At 46.7% G+C, this 15,539-nt stretch overlaps 1 protein-coding gene across 1 annotated transcript; it reads right to left on the bottom strand.

Moving 5' to 3' along the window:
• Positions 1–3,882: 3,882 nt before the first annotated feature.
• Positions 3,883–12,995, bottom strand: LOC130848934 (pregnancy-associated glycoprotein 2-like). The gene is made up of 9 exons (XM_057727371.1): positions 12,928–12,995; positions 11,673–11,823; positions 10,126–10,243; positions 9,905–10,023; positions 8,508–8,701; positions 7,471–7,587; positions 5,704–5,845; positions 5,519–5,617; positions 3,883–4,035 (listed from the first exon to the last, which is right to left on the bottom strand). The coding sequence occupies exons 1-9, from the start codon at positions 12,978–12,980 to the stop codon at positions 3,883–3,885; spliced, it is 1,146 nt and encodes a 381-aa protein (XP_057583354.1). The 5' UTR covers positions 12,981–12,995.
• Between the last annotated feature and the right edge of the window lie 2,544 nt (positions 12,996–15,539).

Raw genomic sequence — 15,539 nt, 5'->3', positions numbered from 1 at the left:
GACTTTGGGTTTTGCTGGGTTCCAGTCTTGGCAGCCTGGGTTCAAGTCTCTGTCAGAGTTTTGGCTGGGTTTGAGTTCCAGCTGCATGGGTTTGAGCCCCAGTCTGAGTTTTGGCTGGTTTTGTGTTCAAACCATGTGAATTCATATCTCAACCAGGGTTTTTGGTTGGGTTTGAGTCCTGGTTATCAGGGTTCAAATCCCAATCTGAGGTGCAAGGTCTCAATTTTAGCATCACATCAAATGAACTGACACAAATTAAATACAAAAACTGCCATGACTTGGACTTCCCTGGTGGCACAATGGAGAAGACTATGCCCTCCCAATGCAGGGACCTCTTTTTGATGCCCAGTCAGGGCACTCGATCCTACATACCACCACTAATAGTTCACATCACATGCCACCACTAAAGTTCCCGCATGCTGGAACAGAAGATCACTCGTGCCCCATGTAAGTGATGGCACAGCCAAATAAATTAATAGTTTTTTTTAATGTCCTAATAATATTCCATTGTATGTCTGTACCACATTTTCTTTATCCATTTAGCTGTTGATCAATCTAAGTTGCTACCTCTTGGCTATTGCAGACGATGCTACAATGTACATGACAGGACAAATATCCCGTTGAGACCATGATTTCCACTTTTTGGAATAAATACCCAGAAATGGAATTGCTGGATCAAATAGGGATTCTATTTTTGACTTTTCTGAAAAACTTCCACTAGGTTCTCCAGAAGCTACACATTTTACATCCACACCAACAGTATACAGGGTTCCACATCCTCGTCAACACTTGGTATAGTTTGTTTTTTGTTAACAACCATGCTAATGGATGTGAGAAGGTATCTTATAGTCATTTGATTTGCATTTTCTTGATGATAAGTGAGGGAGGAACTATCCTTCTCCCAAATTTACAGAATAGGAAACCACTGTCCAGAAATGAACTTATGAAGGTCATATGACTGATAGGCTTCAGAGGTGGGATGTGAACCCAGGCAGAAAAGCTCTAGGCTGTACATGCTTGGTGAGTGTGCTGCACTGTCTTCCGTGTGCTTTGCAAACCTGGGATCATGCAATATATACAATACAAAAGCATCCTGCTCTTTTCTCTCCATGTCTTTTTGGAGAGATTTCTCATAACACTAAATACTCTCTTAAAACACAATAGCATGGTAGTTGACTGCATGTCGGCCCATCTATGCTGTGGTCAATTTATGTTTAGTGGGTCTTGGGATGTCACAGATTTTCCTTTTTGTAAAAGACTGCGAGGACTACATCCTTGCTTATGTAAGTTCTTGGATGCTTCTGATCATCACTTTAGCATATACTTCAGGAGAAAAATTGCTGGAACAAGACTATACAAACTTTAAGAACAAGTCACCTCCAGAAAAGATTGTACCAATTGATACTCTTCCTAGAAGTGGATAAGATCTATATTTTTCCTGTTTTTTCTACCTTCCTTCCCAGCAGTGGCTATAAATCTCTGTGGTGTGCAGTGCGTAAAGAATAAAAGTGGAAAGTGGTGCCAGATTGCTGCTTTCAAGATCAGAGATTGGGACTTCACTGGTGGTTCAGTGTTTAAGACTGCATGCTTTAAATGCAGGGGATGTGGATTTGATGCCTATCAGGGAAATAAAATCTCACATTATGTGTTGTGCAGCCAAAAAAAATTATGAAGATGACCATTTATCCTCATGTTTGTAGCACAGGCTGCAAATATAGAGCCTGAATAATATTGGGCTCATTAAGAGACACAGCTCTAGCCCAGGCTTTAGTCTCATCTAGGGAAGAAAAGCCTCACTTTCTCTGGTTGATATTACGGCAGTAAGCCCTGCTGATGCTCAATATCTCCCAACATTTTTGCTGCACTGTGTTCCTGTGAGGGTATCTACCAATTCATCCATTCATTTATTCAACATGTATTTATTGAGGGCCAACTATGTGTCTGTCACCAGTGGTGGGGCCAGAATATTAGAAGAGATTTCCTTCATTTGTACAGTGGGGTTGATAACCTGCAGGGGCTTGTGGAGACACAGGGAAATGGCCTATGCAATTAACCTGAGCTATTATTATTATTCTTGTTGATGGTTTCTCAAAACAGAGAGACTTTATTTATGGATCCATGAAGACCACTTGGAAAATGAGTTTGACACACTGTTCCATTAAACCTCCATTAAGCCCAGACCATTATATTTGCTTTTCACAAAAAAACAAAACAAACAAAAAACAAAAACAAACAAAAAAACAAAAACAAAAAAAAACAAAAAGCAGTTCTGCTCTCACCTTTTCCCCCTTTATGAGTTCGGCAACCAGTCATCTTTGACTCTCATCAAGCCAATCACTATCCAGTGCCATCCTAAAGGGACCAGGCGCACGTCACCCTGGTTATACAGTGGATCTGCACACATGTGGGAACTTCTGGGCTTACGGGTGTGTTTCAAAGTGAGGTTGCAAGTTGAAAGTCAATGACCCCACTCTCGCACTACCCAAGGCATTCCATGCCTCCCTGAGAAGGTAGATCCTCACCCCTCTGACCTCCTACCCACACCTCTGTTGTTATCTCCATCTGCCCCCCCCCATTGGGGGTTGTCAATTTTTGTGTCTCCATGAACCAGGGGTGGATTCCTAACACAGCCCCACAGCACCTGATGCATTGTAGGTGCTCAGTCAATTTCTACTGAATATGAGGAAGATATGGAGAGGAAGCTTTCACTCATGTTTGTCTTGCCTGAGTAAAGGACCATACTATGGATGCATTGGGGTGAGTTTTCCACCTTATTTACTCTTCCCTACCTCTTTTCTCCTTTCAGTCCCTCTGCACATATGACCCTTGCTGTCTCGAGGCTGGGCATCTGCCAAGGGTTTCCAGTTGGTAAAAAGTGATGTTTCCACTCTAGCTATGCCAAACCATGCTGTCTTGAACCAACACTTTGTTGATGTGCCCTTGGAGGAAGCTCAGAAATGCTGAAGGCTTTGTGAACATGGGTCCTCCTTTACATGAGTGGCATCTTCCTCAACAACCTTGGAGGCCAAAGGAAGGATCATGCTGGGCCCTGGAGGGGTTGGGCTGGCTAGGGATCCACACAGGCCATCACTTCGCAAGTGGGGCTACAAAGGACACCCACTGTTTGGGTGGCAGATAGCTGGTTACTGGGGTTATGGGACCAAGGGGAACCATCTCAGCTTGAAGGACCACACCCAGGACCACCCTGAAGCAGAAGACCACTGCCAGAGTTCCTCTGAGATGGGAAGAATAGAGTCTGTTTTTATTACCCCTTCCAAGTAAAGCCAATCATAGTACGCCATGTGCCTGTCAGGATGGATGCTCGAGGGCTGGACACATGATCTAAGGTGGACAAATCAGAGCCCTCCCTGGAACCTCATGTTTTCTGAGCTTCTTTCCTTATGGGTTAGATGCCATGGTGATATAGGTGAAGAAGCCTGAGGGGAGAAAGCTGTCAGGCTAAAAGAATCACCACTGAGAGAAGGGAAAGAGTTAGGGAGAGGAGAGTGAGCTGACGGCTTCTCATTTCTTGGGTCCAGTCCCTGTGAAGTGTGGATCTGCTCTGATTCTTGTGTCCTGTAATGCCTCTATCCTTCCAGTAAGTCTCCCCTTTCCTTGAAGCCAGTTGGAGTTGGGCTCCTCTCCCTTGTGGTTCAGACGAGGTTCTAGAACCTGCCAGATTATGAAACATCTCCCCAACCCAAAGAGAGGCACTCATTCATATTAGCACCACTGGGAATGGAATCCTTTATTCTTTACTGAGAATAGGGCTTTGCAGAGCACCAAACACAGCCCACCACCATCCCTGGGCAGGAGTGCCCTATGTGTGAGTGAGTGTGTGCTTGGAGGGGGCCTGATTGTTTCCTGAAGCAGCCCCAGGATTTACACTGCAGGAGCCAGGCCAACCCTGTTGTTTCCCCGATCATAAACTGAGAAATACAGCCTCAAGAAGACATCACCCAGGACCCAGGTCTCCGACCGCTTCCAGGTCTCTGAGCCCCCTTGAATCCGGCTGATACAGGTGCTGTAAGGACTCTGGGGAAGACAGAAAAGCACCCCTGTCACACGCATCCCTTACCTACCAACCCCGGAGCATTCATAGCTGCCAGTTTCTCAGTTTTATTTTCCTCCTTTAGTAAGGACCAAATTACTCTCTCAGCAGCTGCAGAAGTGGAGTGCCCTTCCAAAACCAAGAATGGCCAGGACATGTGGTTGCCCTGAGGCAGGGCGGTGGGAGAGGGAAGGTTTGGAGTTTGGAATTAGCAGATGCATGCTATTGTATAGAGACTGGATAAACAACAAGGTCCTCCTGTATAACACAGTATTGAATATACTGTGGCAAACCATAATGGAAAAGAAAAGGAAAAAAAAGAATAGAAAAAAAGTATATACACATATATGCACAACTGAGTCACATTGCTGTACAGCAGATATTACCAAAATATTGTAAATAAAGTACATTTCAATACAATAAAAAAAGAACAAGAATGGCCCATAATTCCCCTGTTACTTCCTTCTGACTCATGCTCACTGTTTTCTCTGCAGAGAATGCCGTTTCTTCTCTCTCTTCCCCACAACCTGTTCTCAAGGCTGTGCTCAGCCTCTCTAGGAAGACTTCCTGGATCAACATGTACCCTCCCTGGCCACTCCAGGCAGGGTTGGGTGACTTACCCTGGTGCTCCCCTTTTCTGTAGCCCTCATCACCCCTGATTGGACCTGGCACCACTTGGCAGAGCCCCGGGAGATGCTATTTGCATGGAGTGCACTGTAGATTTGCCACAACCCAAGCAGGCCTCCTCATGCCTCCATGAGGCTGGGGGTTTCATATTACTGATATTCCCTCTCTTCCCCAAAGCATTTTTTTGAGCCCATCAGCCTCCTCCAAATTCCATAGGGAGCTGACATTAAGGCTCAATCTTGTTCCTTAACTGTGCAGTCACTGTGCACCCTTTACACACGTGAGCATCCAACCTCCCCACAGAGGGGTCTGGTAGCCCAGCTCACAGAGGAGGCATGGAGGCTTAGCAAGTGGAAGTTGTATCTTAGGACTAGGACAACCATATAATTGATCATCCAATCAGGACTCTTTCAAGATGGGAAGGGAGAACGTTAATCATGATGGTGCGACAACACACAGAGTTTGTCCCCAGACAACGCCATTGGTCACTTGGTGTATTTCAAGGATGGCTAGAGCTCACTTTCTGTATTCATCCATCTGAGGGTTCAGGTGGAACTGAAGCTCTTTGAAGGCAGAGGCCCTTAGTGTTCCCCTCTCCTTGTGCCTCACACCATGCCGGCACAGAAGGTGTCTCCATTTATTCCAGGATGATGGATATCCCAGACTGCCCTTTACACTCAAGTGCTTGGTTTTGTGGAAGGCACTGGCCCAGCCACTTGGACTCAGCAGCATCTGCAATGTTGTGGCTTGGGCTACAGTGGACACTCTCCTCCCAACCAAAGCCCAAGAGTTCCTGCAATTCCCAGATTTGAGAACCAGACACCAAGGTTAGCCCCTCACCTTCCAGATGTAGCCTTCAGCGGGCACTGGGTAGTCATGGCCATTGATGGTGAAGATGATAGCAGGCAGGCTCTGGATGTTGCTACATGGAACCACGTACTGTTAGAGAAAGAGGAGAGATGTTGGCCCAGGCGAACCTTGGAGTGTGGAGAGCCGCAGAGTGACCCTGTGGCACGTCCCTTCACCTCTTCACCAAAAGGCATGGCATTGATGAGCTCATGGAGGGTGGTAACCAGTCTAGTTGGGCCAACCAGCAATGCAGTCCCGGTATCCAGAATGGCCTGGTATCCACGGCAACAACCAACAACTGCCCCGTTCATGGTGATGCTGAGAGAGAGTTGGACAAAGTGGGTATCAGGATCACACTGAAGTCTCCCCCAATGACTGTCCTGCTTCCTGACTGTGTCCAGAACAGCCCTTCAGCTCATGCTTTGACTCACTTTCCCTTTGCTCTGGTCACATAAACTTCTTTGACTTCCTTTGAGCTCTTGAATGCAATGGGCCCTTTTTGTGCCTCAGAGCTTTTGCATGTGCTTGCTGCCCTTCCTAGAAGACCCCCATCCTCTTTGTGTAGCTAATTTCTCCTCATCTCCCAGGTTCTAGCTTAAATGTCCCTTTTTCAGAGAAGTCTTTCCCCAAGACTAGATCAGCCTTCTGTCTTGGGCACTCTCTCTGAAGACACTTCTTCATTTGTAGCAAGTACCGAAGTGGTAATCCATTATGTGTGTGACTCACTTCATGTACGTCTGCCTCACTAGATGTAAGGGCAAGTTGTATCCTCAGTGCCTCCCTCGAGTGCCCAGCACCCAGTGGATGCACAGTGTATCTTTGCTGAGTGAATCAATGAATAAGTCAGTGAGTGAGACAATGCATGAGGAATAACCAGAGACCTGTATCTGCTGTCTGAGCAGCAATGGGTCAAACCACACAGTGAAGATGAGATTCTCTGGGGCTGCAGATGCTCAGAGTGGTGGGGAGGGAGACACAGGCTCCCCTGGATGAAGTTGGTTCCCAGCGTGGCACCTTACAGGGCTCAGAAACTGAGGCCCCCAGCCAGGCGATGCATGAGGTAGATCAGGGGCCACCAAAGGACCCGTAAGCTTCTGTCTGAGAGTATCACACAGAATCCCATCAGTTATTGCCCCTTGTTCTCAGGCCACTCCGGGATCCCAGTTTTCAAATTCTCTCTGTCACAGCCTCCACCGCACTGTGTTCCCGAGTTGTGAATGTAGATGGCAAGGGGTAGGGAAGTGTCTCTTGCTCTTAGTGCTTTCAGTGATCAAGAATTCAGCCAACCCCTCTCCATTGCTGAGAAGCTTCTCCCTAATGAAACCAGTTTTCCCAGTTTGACTAGGACTTCCCCTGTCTTTAAACTAGCAGCTTTGTGTTCTAAGAACTCCCTTGACCTGGGTAGCCCTGGAGAGTTGGTCATCTTATCTCAATCCTGTTCAGGCTGGTGAAATTCTCCCTGATCCTCTTTTCCCTGTACTTTAGGGTCCTCAAAGCCTGCCACCTGCCTCACTGTCCAGTGGGTGCAGTCCTCCCCAGGCTGCACACACCTCTCAGGACCCTGTTCAGGACCCTCATCAGGGCCACAGTCAGGAGGTCAGGGGTGATTATGAGCTCATGAGTGGTGTGTCTATCTGTGTGTTTATGAGTTTGCTTGGATTTCTGTCTGTGTGTGTCTGTATGTCTATGTGTGTGTCTATGTGTGTTTGTGTCTGTATGTGTGTCTGAGTGTGTGTGTGTGTCTATGTTCCTGTGTGTGTACCCATATGTGCCAATGTGCGTGTTTATGTGTGTCAATGTGTGTGTTTAGATGTGTCTTTGTGCTTAGAATATATGTGTCTGTGTGTGACTGTGTGTCTGATCGTGCATTTGTGTGTGTCTGCATGTGTCCATGTGCTTGTGTGGGAGCGTCACTAGGTGTGGCCTTAGAGGGAGAGGCTTACCTGTTCATGGTTATCTGCCAGTAGTGGTTTCGGGACACTGGTATCCACTTGAGCTGCCCTTTGTGGTAGCTGTGATCCACACCGCCAAACATCACCACACTGCCATTCTCCTTCTTGCTGAGGAGAGAAGGAAGAGGGAGGAATCCTTGTTGGAGAATAATGCCACTCTCTGTCTGAAGGCTATGGTTATCCACTCATCAGAGGCACTACTAAGGTCCCCATTTTACAGATGTTGAAACTGAAGCACAGAGGGCTTGAGTTCCTGATTATGGTCGGCCAACGACTAATGAGTGGCAGAGGAGAGATTTGAATCTAGGCAGCCTTGCCGACATCTGACCACCCACCCTTCTGAAGAGGGCCTGGTCCCCTCCAACTTTCAGAGTGCTCAGAGATACCCACAGAGGATACTGTATGCGAGGGCTCTTTATTCCCCTTTGTGTAGCCTGTCATGTTTCAGAAAAGCTGAGGCATAGGGACACTAAGGCCATGGGTTCAGGCTCACCCAGTGTTGGCCTCATGGGCCTGAGACCAGTGCCATCCATGGGGCCCCATGTTCAGCAGGGTCCCGCGCCTCTGTTATTCCTGTCTTGAAATCCCTATTACTTTTGGAAAAGGAGGTCCCAGATTTTCATTGTGCACTGGCTCCTGCCAATTGAGTAGCTGCTCCTGGGCAGCTGGTGAAGTACTAGTGAGGAAGAAACATTCCCAACATCCCTCTCTTTCCTTCCATGTCAAATCCATCAGCAAATCCTGCTGCCTTTTCCTCCAACCTGTAGCCTGACACCTGCCATTTCTCTCACTCTCCCTTCAACCTCCCTGCACCAACCTGCTGTCCTTGAGCCCGTGTGTATGGTTTTGCTTCAATAAAACTTAATTTAGAGAAACCAGTGGCTGGGACCAGAAGTGGCCCAGGGCGATTGTTATGTTCGGCTAAGCAGTCTCTAAGGACAATTCTGGATCAAGAGGTCTGTAGTTTTTGATGCATCTGGAAGCATCTTACAGCTGATTTTGAGAGGGCTTCTCCAGTGCAGACTTACGTGCTCAAGTAGAAGGCAAAGACAGGCTGAGAAATGACACCTCGTTTCTTCATGTTGTCGAAAACAGGGATGATCCTTTTGGGAGCAAGGCTGGGATAGCCCAGGCCCAGGACACCATCAAAGAATGCTTGAAACATTCCACTCTGCATCTCGCTCAGGATAAATGCCTGGCCCAGGTCAACAAGGTTCATGATCTGTAGGAGATGAGAATGTTCCCACATAAAGGTTTGGGAAATGGGGCTGGGACTGGGCTGAGGTGGAGCTGCCATTAGCACCTCAGAGAAGATATGAGGCCTAGCTGTGCTCTGGGTGGACTTCAGATGGTTCGACCAAGCTGGGACAGGAACTAGGGTTCCATTTGTGCAGGGCTATGGATTTTAACCAACACCTACTCCTCCTGCACACACCATCTGAAGGGAGTCTAAATGGCCTCATGCCTTCTATACAAGTAGGGAAATGTAGACTCAGGACAGGACCAAATGGTTCGCACTTGAGGGTAAAATGAGTAGAGAGCAAGGTAGTCTTCTCTTTGGCATCACTATGCTCAGATGACAGAAATGGACCAAACTCAATGCAATGCATTGTGGATCCAGCATCTGCCCAGGAAAACAAAAGCCCTATATAGAGTGTCGGTGCCAGGGTTCTTATAACAATTCTGCCTGAGAAAATGCTTTTGAGGTTGTGTGTGTGTTTGAGAGAGAGAGGGAGAGTACTCAGGCCTTTATGGGAGGCAGGACATAGATTTGACTGGACTCTCAAAGGCCCTCTTCAGTGAAAACCCTTTTATCAGGCCACGCTCACATCTGTGGTCCACTGATTTCCCTGCCCATGAGCCTGAAGTCTTTGGCTAAGCCCAGGGGTCTAACATCAGTTTTATCTTCTCCCCAAATAATTCACACCTGCATGAATGCTCACTGGCCAGCCCAGCTTCACCACTTACTAAATGCCTGATATTTCCAAGACCTTGGCTCTTTGAACCTCAGTTCCCTCCTCTGTATATTGCAGCTGATCATAGTACCTGCTGTGTGGGCGTGGTGCAGAATTAAACGTGTCATTACCATGAAAAAGCCCAGCACAGTCTGAGAATAGAAAAGTGGGTGCTTTTTCCCCTCTCTCCCTGCTCCCAGAAAAATGAACCTTGAGCTGTTCATGGGCAAAGGAGCTACAGATCCACACCCATATCCACTCTCTGGGTTAGCCATTTGGGAGTCTGTGTGTTAGCAGGGCACTGTACCCTCAGGAACATGCCCTGTGTGGAGGGCTGCCTGGCACTAGGGGACCTTGGGGAAGAAAGACCCTCCCAGTTGGTCCTGCAGCTGTTTTCTAAGCTGCAGTTGCTCCCAGGGCCAGCCCTGACTCAGCTTCTAGTCTCTAGAAGCTGCACCAGGCCTGGTTACCCGAACGGTGTCATAGGCAAGAATTCCAACAATCCTCCCAGCGCTGTACTCCAGGTCAAAGAACCAGTCTGAGGGCTGGAAGGTGGTGGACAACTGAGGGTTGAAGAGATTCTGTGTACCTGCAGACACAAGTGACGAGTGTCCCTCAGGTGCCACGGAAGGAGTAATATGTGGGAGGGGAGTATAGATGAGAGGTCATGAGGGGTGGGGCAGGTACTTACGGCAGGAGAGACTGGAGCAGTTGATGGAGGGCACCCACATTAAAGATGAGCCAGTGTCAAAGACGACCCTGAACCCCTGAGGGGGTGTTCCAATGGTGATGTTGCCAACATAGCACAGCTATGGGGGGTGGGGGTGTGGGGATGAATGTTGAAGGCAGGCCCGGCTGCCCTGGCCACCCTTGATTCCAGGAGTACTGCCTTCCTCGAGTTGTCCCATGTCTCCTGAAATCACTGTCAAACCACCACACCTCACAGCCTCTGCTGAGAGCGGTGCCTTCATTTGATTTTTTTTTCTGTCCATTTCCAATCTCGGTTAACCGATGAGGGATCGAATCCAGGTCAGTACAGAATTAGCGCAGAGTCTGAACCACAGCATGTCCAGGGAAGTTCCAGTGCCTTCATTTGAGAAGCTCTCCAGTCTCCCCTTCAAGGCCCAGCTTGAGTGTTTCCTTCTCTATGTGACCCTTCTAGGTCACCAAAGGCCACTTCCTCTACACTCAGACCATGTCCTAACAATATCACACACTTGGCCCTTTTATTGGACATGTATTTGCTCTTAGCCTATCACTCAGGCTGGGGAATGGACTCTTTTTTTTTTTTTTTAACTCTTTATTGGAATATATTTGCTTTACACTCTTGTACCCGTCTCTGAGGTACACCAAAGTGAATCAGCTGCATCTACACACATATTCCCATATCCCCTGCCTCCCGTGACTCCCCCCCACCCTCCCCCTCCTGGCCCTCAAAAACATCTCCCATGAAGTTGATCTCCTTTTGTTATACAGCAACTTCCCACTAGCTATCTATTTTACAGCTGGTAGTGTAAATATGTCTATGCTACTCTCTCACCTCATTCCAACTTCCCCTTTGCCCCTCACCCCAGCCCCGTGTCCTCAAGTCCATTCTCTACTTCTCTAACTCCACTCTTGCCTGTCAATGGTCTCATCAGTACCATTTCTTCAAATTCCATACAGATGTATTAGCATACAGTATCTGTTTTTCTCTTTCTGGCTTACTTCACTCTGTATGACAGACTCTAGGTCTATCCACCTCATGTCTTGAAGGAGATATGAGACTTAGTTTAAAATCAATAACTACAACCAGAGTGCCAGATTTTTATGGTGTCCCAGGCCATAGGGCTTAGTAACTTTTTTCTGGTGTCCTTGGATCTGTGGAGCCTGACTTTCTTCTGCCTGGGGTTTGAAACTTGATGTGCAGTTGCCTTTATCATTTGATCACCTTTCATGTGTAATTCCATGGCTCACTTGGTTCAGAAAGAATAATCTCCCCCACACTAATCACATATCTTTGGCACAGAAATAGATGTTTACCTGCCACCTGGTCATTGCTGAGCACAGTCAACACAGACCAAGAGCTCAGGATGAAACTTGCCTTCACCTTTGGGAAAAGTGTCCCTGTTTCCCAGTGTTTCTGCTTCTTGCAGGAGCCCCAAACCCCATATCCAGCCTGGCCCCTCCAGATGAACCTCAGTGCTAGGCCAAAGCACCAGGGTGCGCGATGGAGGGCCATCCTCCCAACACACTCACATCCCAGTAGTTCCTCAGGGGTTGCAGAGAAATATTGGGGTCATCACTGGCATTCTGGGACCTGTGGTCAGTGTTGTCCTCCAGGAAATTAGTCCGCTGGTTTTCTTCCCTGAGGGTTTCTCGCATGGTCTTGATCTTCGTTAGAGGGATTCTTTCACCGAACATTGGGAAAAGGAAACAAAGCAGGGACAGCAATCAGCTGTCTGTGTTACTGTATGACTGTCACACCTTGGACTGTAATGAACCTGCGCATCTCCCAAGCATTTTTATGAATGTCATATTATTATCAGGACGCCATGCAAAGACCCTGGCCAAGACCTTGGCTTGAATACTGGTTCTGTTGTGTAATCTTGGGTAAATCGTATGACCCTTTGGAGTCTCAGTATCCTCATTGGTAACAAAGTGGAATGTAATAACCCCCATCCCCCACATATGATGTTGTGGCTATTAAGTGAGATGATGGATATGAGGTACCTGATATGTAGGAAGTCTCAACAATGGCAGCCAACACCATTGCTATGGCCATCCTACTGTATCTTTTTCAAAGAAACTCTGGGAATTAGGTAGAATGTGGATTATTATCTTCTTTTACTGGGAGGAATTTGAAATGCAGGGAGTTTGTGATGAAGCAGTGGTCACGCTGCTTGTTAGAGGTAAAACAGCCTAGAGGTAGCCTTCCTCATGTTTCTGCAGGGCTCAAGCAGAAGAGAGGGGTGAGAGAGGAAGCCAGGAGATGAGGAATACATCAGAAGAATTAAGAGGCTAGAGAAGGACGGAAGAGTCAAAATAGAAAACAAACAAACAAACAAAGAAGCAGAAACGCAGAGAGCTCTGCATGCACAGAGACATCCAATATGATGGAAGACATAAAAGAGAGAGAGAAAGAGATGAAGAGAAAGACACATGCACACTGACATGGAGAGAGAGCAGAGAGAAGATGCAGAAGCAATCGCAGGAGGAGTGCTGTCCCATAGGACCTCGCTTACAGTTGCAGAGATTGTGCACTGAACCATTCCAAGGAGTGCCACTTTCACATAGGTCATGATGTGACTGGCACCCCCAGAGTTGTGTAACCCTGCAAGCCGACCCTAAGACACTTTTTTCCATGGGAAGGTACTCATCAATATGTGTGAGCTGAGCTTCCAGCCTGTCAGGGAATGATTATATTTCCTTCTAACACTGATGGGTGGAAAAATAAGAGGACAAGAAAAATCACAGAAACAGAGATGATGTCACTTACAGTCCCTGTACTTACATGACTAGGCACTGTGAGAGGGCCACCAGCCCGAGGATCCCAAGCCACTTCATGCTTCTAACTTGGGACCAACTTCTCAAGAAAAAGTTAGGTCGGAGCATACCGAGGTGGCCAAGAGCTCCCGGTTATATATGCTCAGACCTGCCCTAATAGTCCCCTTTAGGCCACAAATGGATCAGATAAGAATTACGAACCTCTCATTAAAATTTTTACCTCCATCAATTTCTGTGGGGAGTGGACTTTGAAAATTTTCTGAATATAGAGATTTCCACTGTAATGTCTTTCTTGGGGCTTGGCTGCAAAATCAAAACTGTACCCCACGGACTAACTCTGAGGGAGGAAATTCTTGCCTGCTTGAATACAAAACACTGCTACTAACATGATAAAAGTAAATGCCAGGTGCATGATTGACATTTGTCAACTCATGCTGTCTTGGAAACAACTTCATGACATGTGTGTTGCAGTCCTCAGTTGAAGAGGAGATTCCAAGGAGGAATTGACGTCAAATGGCAAAGTGTAGACATGAGGGGCACCCCAGGGACATACAAGTGAATGGCTTTAGGTAGTGGGACAGATGGCACAGACCAGGGGCACTTATGATGGCAATCTGCATCAAAAATCTAGGCTAGAGTAGTATTACAATTGCAAAGTTTCACTATGGGAAGAAATGTGCTGCATGCATCCCCAAGATACTTCATATCATCCAACACACATATACGGAGCACCCTAGTTGTGGGATCTGGGTTAGATGCTGAGAGTTAAAGTCAAGCAAGACAAAGGTGGTCCTTATCTTCAAGGAGCTAGCAGTCCAAGACAGTCTTCACAAACCCATAGTCTAGATGGTAGGAGAAATATATGGAAGAACTGGGCGGGCGTCATGGACACAAGGCAGGCAGCATCTGCGCTGCTAGTGGGGGCAGCCTCTCCTTAGCTCTAACCAGCAGCTGCCCTGCTGGAGAGGAGCCTGGTTGCCCAAATATTCAAGAGAAGTCAGAGATCTGAATATTTATGTAAAATCCCCTGATTTTAAATGTGAGCAAAAATTGTTTTTCTTCTTCACAAATAAGTGTGAGTCAAAACTGAAACACCTGTGTGCTGGATTCAGCCTGCAGGCTGTGTAGGTTTTTATTTCTCCCCTAGAGGTGGGAGTCAAGAGTGGGCAGAAAGAGGGTTGAACTCATGTTGGTCAAATGAATAAGAGACTGAATGCAACTTAACCATGCTAATTTTCCTTCTGTTTGTAAAGAAAGATCACCAGGGTCCTATCAACCAATGAATTTAATAATGTCCAATTGCTAATGTTGACTTAAAAATATATGCACATTGTGAGAGTTGCGAGGTACGTTTTATTTGAAGCCAGATGAGGACTGCAGCCCAGGAGGCAGCATCTCAGATATCTCTGAGACACTGCTCCAAGGAGGTGAGGGAAGTAGACAGGATATTTAGGGGTTTCGCAGCAAAGGACCTTTAGTCAGGACCTTCCATTTAAGGAAACTAAATATCTCAGATTAAGGAACTTAGTGCTTTTCTATGTATGGGAAGATGCAAGCTTTGGGCTCACTGACATCATTCCTCTGCTATGCACCTTAGCTCTCTGGGGCCTGCATTTTCACATCCTGAGTTTCCTCGGGGCTCACCACAGGGAGGGACTTGCCATCTGATGGCAGGTGTTTTTTTCAGTGAGGGCCACAATCCTTGATGACTGAGACATCACTTGCTTATTGGTATGGCAGGAATATTCCATTTATAAATATTCCATTCATCACTAACCTTTTGATATATTTCCCCATTAGGGTTCGTGTCTTGAACCATTTTGTCTACCAAACCACACATAAAAAGGAGTTCTTTTTAAGCTTCTTCTCAGTCAAAGAAGGCAGAAAAGACCCATCAGAACCCCTGCTCAGCATGAGATGAGCATGTTACCTGTTAAACTCTGATTCCAGACAAAGTAAAAAGGGAGTTTTATGGCACCTTCCAGAATTCCCAGGCCTGTGTGTTCTGGGGTGAGATCTATCCAGGCCTGTCCTTGAGTAGAACACCTGATCAAAAGATGGGTGATAGATGGGGTGCTGCATGTTCCTACTCATTTTGGCACGTTGTTAAAATTTGGCTTTGGTGGTTTGATTCCTCTGGAGGGGATTCAACATGACCTAGCAAATGACACACACAGATGCAATTTTGCACAGCAATTCTTCTTCTAGGAATGTATCGCAAAGATATACTGTCAAAAATACAAGAAAAAACATATGCACAAGCTATTCACTGCAACATTGTTGGTAAAAGGAAAAGATGAGAAACATACCTGAAGTGACCATCCATGGGGGAGTGTTGAAAACGGCATAGGACATCCGGACAATTGGGTATAATGGGGATGAGGGGAGGCATGGAATGGCTGAGATCCTCAGGGTATACTGTTTAGTTTTTACAAAGGAGGGACCAGAAAACTGCTTATACTTTGCTGCTTTTCCATACATATATATGTCTATTTTCATTAGGAAAGAGTGGAAGAATAAACCAGAAAGTAATAAAAAGTATAATGTATGGGAGGGGGCAGGGAGAGAAGTGAGATTTTTCATGCTTTATAGTTTGACTTTGCAACCATGTAAATATGT

The sequence above is a fragment of the Hippopotamus amphibius genome, chromosome 3, assembly GCF_030028045.1.
Source record: "Hippopotamus amphibius kiboko isolate mHipAmp2 chromosome 3, mHipAmp2.hap2, whole genome shotgun sequence".
Taxonomy (NCBI): domain Eukaryota; kingdom Metazoa; phylum Chordata; class Mammalia; order Artiodactyla; family Hippopotamidae; genus Hippopotamus; species Hippopotamus amphibius.
This window is presented reverse-complemented; position numbering and strand designations above follow the sequence as displayed.

Coding starts and splice junctions, on each gene's coding strand:
- LOC130848934 (XM_057727371.1), bottom strand. CDS start 12,980: ATGAAGTGGCTTGGGATCCTCGGGCTGGTGGCCCTCTCACAGTGCCTA. Junction 11,824..12,927: donor CTCTCACAGTGCCTAGTCAT/GTAAGTACAGGG, acceptor GTTCGGTGAAAG/AATCCCTCTAACGAAGATCA. Junction 5,846..7,470: donor TGGCAGATAACCATGAACAG/GTAAGCCTCTCC, acceptor ACTCTCTCTCAG/CATCACCATGAACGGGGCAG.